At 40.9% G+C, this 5,228-nt stretch overlaps 1 protein-coding gene across 2 annotated transcripts; it reads right to left on the bottom strand.

The window, feature by feature from the left end:
* Nucleotides 1–984: 984 nt before the first annotated feature.
* zgc:103482 (intracellular hyaluronan-binding protein 4) lies at nucleotides 985–4,423 on the bottom strand. Of its 2 annotated transcripts, XM_066646341.1 has the most exons (8): nucleotides 3,966–4,422; nucleotides 3,587–3,698; nucleotides 3,045–3,182; nucleotides 2,430–2,501; nucleotides 2,224–2,304; nucleotides 1,944–2,109; nucleotides 1,619–1,807; nucleotides 985–1,263 (listed from the first exon to the last, which is right to left on the bottom strand). In XM_066646341.1, the coding sequence occupies exons 1-8, from the start codon at nucleotides 4,228–4,230 to the stop codon at nucleotides 1,219–1,221; spliced, it is 1,068 nt and encodes a 355-aa protein (XP_066502438.1). In that variant the 5' UTR covers nucleotides 4,231–4,422; the 3' UTR covers nucleotides 985–1,218. The 2 variants fall into 2 exon arrangements, with proteins under 2 accessions (XP_066502438.1, XP_066502439.1); XM_066646342.1 differs by lacking the exon at nucleotides 3,045–3,182 and having other exon boundaries at nucleotides 3,966–4,423.
* Nucleotides 4,424–5,228: the final 805 nt, after the last annotated feature.

The raw sequence follows: 5,228 nt of genomic DNA, 5'->3' as shown, positions 1-5,228 counted from the left end.
CCATAACAGCTCTTTACACTCAAGGACAACACAAAATGGGGCTGGGGGACAAACCATAATTCATAATCATCACTGGTAGAATTTGCAGTCTATTCAACTGTCACGTGTCCCTTCTCTGTAAACTGTGTCCAAGCCGCCAGCCTCAAAGCACTGTTCCAAGGAGCAGGACATCAACCTGATCAAGGTACTTTACAAGTACAGCATGGATATAGACGACAGAGACACTGAACACTGCTCCCCTGGTTATATGGACTGCTGCAGAGTCTTTAAGTGCTGTTTCAACTACATTAGGCAGTCAGATAAATTACTTAAATCCATTTAAACGTAGAGATAACAGCCCTCAGCTGATATATTACTGCTTCATTGTATACACACACAGACATCAAAAAGTCCCATGTCACCCTGCACAAAATATATATAAAACTAGCACCTGTTATCATTTATCATTAAATTATGAGGCTTGACTCAATTTATGCTGCCTTACAAATAAAAATCTGAAACAAAAGGGCCACAAGTACGGCATTAAAAACATGCCAAAGGACATCCAATAATAGACACTAGCTAATCCCTTGATACCCATGCTGAATATCTTCCCAATTTCTAAATCACTACCATAAAGTTCCTAAGGCGAGCTAAACTTCAAAACTAAGTTTAAGACTTTCAGTGCTCTTTCTGGAAGCAGTTCAGAACACTGCTACAAGTCAAATAAAAAAAATAATAATGTCTCAGTATACACAACTATATTGAGCAAGTATATTCCAGGTTATACGACTTTCCTTTTAAATGCACTAACGTATGTGACAGAAGTATTCTTGCTGCCATAAGACTGGTCTTAATGCGCCCTCTAGTGGCGGTCCCTTTCCCGAGGCCTCTATACTTTTAGATTTATTCTTATTAGGATTCTTCATGAATTAAATTTACAATATTTTAACATTTCAGTTTTTAAAAAAAAAAACCCTCAGAGGACTCTGCATTGATTTGCTTGCTTTATTTTTGCCACACATGTAAACCATTAGATCAATCACAAAGAATGGGCCTAGCCAAATATTACTGTCTGGAAACACAGACCATTAAGAATAAGCGAACAAACCGCTCAATATAATTTACATTTTTATTACAAATTCAAGTGCAGTTTGATTCAAGTCTGGGCAAGGCAACCATACGCCTTCTGGGTTTGGCACCAGTTGGATCCAAAGGGCATTTTGTGCAGCAGCTGCATTAGGCCAATGCAGGGAAATCCTCTGGGTCATCTGGGTCAGGAGCCTGGGGGAATTAAAAAGTCTCACTGAGCTATGGTGCAATGCACCATCTCAGCAGTTTGCAAATGTTCAGGCACACATGCAACTACACAGATCCCATATGCAATGGGTTAATTTATCAAATGTGATGTTGCACAGCTGAAATGTTATTTTTTACTCATGGGCCTCATTGGCAAAGAGGCTCAACTAAACTCAAGACTGCTGTTTCAGTGCTGGACAGAACTTCAGTGAAAGTTAAGAGTATAAACTGCCAGTTATTGGGACTAGATTCTCATTAGCTATTCAGGATAAACAGGCAATGTTATTTAGAACTGCATGACACTGATAGGAGCAAACCCTTATTGCTGTCAAAAGCTTACCACTTCAGCAGATCTTTCAGGTAATCTTTGGGCAGGAGGTGCTCCACGGCCACGTCCCCCTCGCCCACCTCTTCCCCCTCGAGAGGGTCGGGCGAGACTACCAAAGTTAATGTCCATCTGAAAGGTGATGTCATTAGCAGGGCGCCGAACACTTAAAAGATCATCCTCATGAGGACCATTTGAATGCATCTAAAAATTATTAAAAGGGTGGGGGAGAGGAGAGGGAAAAAAAAAGCTCATTATAAACACCACTGCAAACATGTCTGCTAAAATTAATACATTTGCTAATGTGCTTATGATTGCCCATTAACATGATGCAACTTGCCTCAACATGTTTGGACTTGTGGATCACCAAAGCCTTGGAGGGCATCTTTGTGTCTGCCTTACGGATGTTAAACTCCGCCTTTGATCTGTTTTGCTCCTGAACGGCCTTCCATTCATCTAGAGTCATCTCTATGGCAACCTCAATCATTTCTTCAGTCTCAGGAGGCCTGTAAGAATACAGCATCTCTACCATCTTCTGTAACCAGACATCTATGTACGTCTTTATTCAAGTTTATTTAGCTGATCTTATTGGCATTAGAACACTGCAGACACAGACTTACGGGTTTTCTCCTTCAGCCTCTGTTGACTCTTGTGCTTCATTTTCAGTCCTCTCCTCATTAGACAACACCTCAGCTACTGCACTGAGGTCAAAAGAGGTTAAAAATAGTGTAACCATAGCAAACAAATGCCTTGTCAAACAGGTATTCAGACAGATCAAAATTCATCTGTGTATGCCTTAAATAACCTTCGGAAATTACAGTCTTACTTTACGTGATCCTGCATTGATCCCCAGTTACGTGGTCCACTGCCTCCCCTCTTCTCCCCAGGACGAACACTCCTGATTAATTCAATTCAAATTTCAATTGCAGATCAAGATTAAACTGAACATAAAGTTAAAGACAAAACTGGGCAAATGCATCAATTTTAACCCGTTTTAGCTCCAAATGTGGTGGGCATTAACATACCATACACAAGTTGAACATTTTTTTTTGAATCATGCCAAGAACAGTCAAGGTTTAGTTTCTGTCCAGTTCTCTTTGCAAAATTGACTGTTGAGATATGGACAAATGTCAGAGCACTGGCCAACAAGCTCAGAATTGGACTGCATTTAATGCACAGTGTGAACACTCACAATGGCATGTAATTTGGACAGATTACTTTCACTTAGTGTCAGCATTTGATTTGAGTATAGGCTTTACCATGCAGTTTGAGTTGTCTGCCAAGCATAAGACTCTTAAAATCAGCGTATGCCCAACTTGAGCATTAGAGAATCTAGGATTAGCCATAAAGTTGGGCTAGAGAGAGCCTGTTGGAGTGTGAGGTGCTTCAGTCTACATTTAGTATTCGAGATACACATGGCATTAATGGAAATTCTTCTTACACACGATCACTCCCACTGTGGCGCTCAAATTCCCTCTTTCCCCTCAGATTAAAGCCATCAGTCGATCTGGGATAGCCAACACCACGTGCTCCACGCCCCCTTCCAATTCCTCTTCCAGCTCCGTACACATCTGTAGGTCTATTAATGGTGTCATTAGGTAGTTCAATGGATGTTCATTATTGCAATGTATTTATGCACAGGAACCATAAAAACGTAAATCCTACAGTAATGGTTTGGTGACATTAAATTTAAATATGTATTATTTAAGAAAAATTTTATAAAAAGTGCAGAGGCTACTCAATTGAATGCAGATGTAGCTAAGAAACACCTTGACATAACCTCATAAACAGGTTATATCATGGTCCTGGAGTATCACCAGTACAGCAGTTTTTTAGCTGCTCAAAAAAGGACAGGTTCTCAAAGACCAGTGGTTCACAACTGTGGTCCACCGTGTAAACCTATTTTTTCAGACAGTTCTTCTACGCATGTGGGAAGAAAGTCTACAAAAGTATAAACAAAACACAGCATCAAAAAAAACTTGCCTCTCAAAGGAGAACCCCTGGAAATCTTCACCCTCAGTGTACTTGGGCTCAGTAAAGGAAACGCGTTTCTCTACTCTCTCTTCTTGCTGAGCACGAACAGGTCGTCTTTGCCCTGGTAAAGTTTGTGGAGGGATAAGAAAAAATAAATGACAAAGCTATTAAAGAAATTAGCGTTTAGACAACAGTATCTTCGACATCAGGCTCACACCCCACTGACGAATTAGTGTACTACCAAACACTAATGTGACAAGGAGGACTTTTATTAACACTAATGTGACCAATTTTTTCTACTCTTTTCTACTTAAAGCTTCAATGGGTTAACCTGGCGAAAACAACCCAGAGGTGAAGAAAAACAGGGTTATTAAAGTCTGTCGCTCACCTTCTGCAGCTTTAAGGTTTGTAGCTCCACCGCCTTCATCCGCGGCTCTGGGGGCAGCTTTCCTGTCTCTCTGAGACGACTCCTCCTTTTTCGCACGAGGAGAAGAGGACTTCTTCGACTCCACTTTCTTCTTTTTCTCTTGTTGGACCCGAGACTGGCAAAGCAAGTCGAAAGGGTCCGCTTCGTTGTCCAGGAGATTCCCGAAGCGGTTCGCCACGGTGCAGCTGAACCCAGGATCCGGCGGCTTCTCCACCAGATCCTTCATCTCAGCGGCAGCAAGAGGACGCTCATAAACAACTTAAAAATGTCCAGCGTTGTATTTAACCCGAACAGACCGTGTAGAGCTTCACTGAGTCACAGACCAAAGAGAAGCATTTTCGGAGGAGTTTTTATAGACCATGAACTTTACTATGGGATAATTATATCTGCCAGGCTTATTACAGGCCACACAACTTTAACGGCGGTAGATTTATAAGCGGGAAAACCCCGCCCCGAGACCGCCACTTAACTCTCTGTGAAGCTGTGATTGGCCAAATTAGACACATTAATACGATCAATTACCAATCAGAGACCCCAGTCTTAGTCTACATTGAGAAATTGACCTGTAATAAAAAATAGCCTTGTCCATTAGCTAATGTACAAACATTATTTCACATTACATATAAACCACATTAGAATTTTAACTCTAGCACAAACCTAAAAGGTAAAGTTTATACAACAAGCTTGTCTTAAACTATTAATATTAATGATATTTGAGGGAAAAGAAAAATAGCAATGATTTTGGGGGAAAAAAATGGGAACGAAAAATTTATTAAATGAAGTCATGTCTAAATTAAATTATATATAACAGGTAGTGTTGCAGTCACACAGCTCCAGGGACCTGGAGGTTGTGAGTTAAAATCCCGCTCCGCATGAGGAGTCTGGTGTGTTCTCCCTGTGTCAGTGTGGGTTTCCTCCGGGTGCTCCGGTTTCCTCCCACTGTCCAAAAAACACACAGTGGTAGGTGGATTGGTGACTCAAATAGGTGTGAATGAACCCTGTGAAGGGTCCAGGATGTGTTCCTACCTTGCGCACAATGATTCCTGGTAGGCTCCAGACCCACCGCGACCCTAAACTGGATAAGCGATTACAGACAATGAATGAATTAATAAATAAATCAAATGTGGACAATATTAACTTAAAAATCTGAGGCAGTGCACATGCACAATAAGGAATATTGCCACCCTAGTTTCCAAATTTAAAAAAAATAAATAAATAAACACT

This window comes from Hoplias malabaricus, chromosome 15, assembly GCF_029633855.1.
Source record: "Hoplias malabaricus isolate fHopMal1 chromosome 15, fHopMal1.hap1, whole genome shotgun sequence".
Lineage (NCBI taxonomy): Eukaryota > Metazoa > Chordata > Actinopteri > Characiformes > Erythrinidae > Hoplias > Hoplias malabaricus.
The sequence above is the reverse complement of the archived record's forward strand: the minus strand, read 5'-3'. Positions and strand labels throughout refer to the sequence as shown.

Excerpts from the sequence above, each read along its gene's own strand:
- zgc:103482 (XM_066646341.1), bottom strand. The coding sequence starts at position 4,230 with ATGAAGGATCTGGTGGAGAAGCCGCCGGATCCTGGGTTCAGCTGCACC. Across the intron at positions 2,305-2,429 it reads TCAATGCAGGATCACGTAAA|TGCAGTAGCTGAGGTGTTGT; the intron begins GTAAGACTGTAA and ends TTTTGACCTCAG. Across the intron at positions 1,264-1,618 it reads CTGAAAGATCTGCTGAAGTG|GCTCCTGACCCAGATGACCC; the intron begins GTAAGCTTTTGA and ends TAATTCCCCCAG.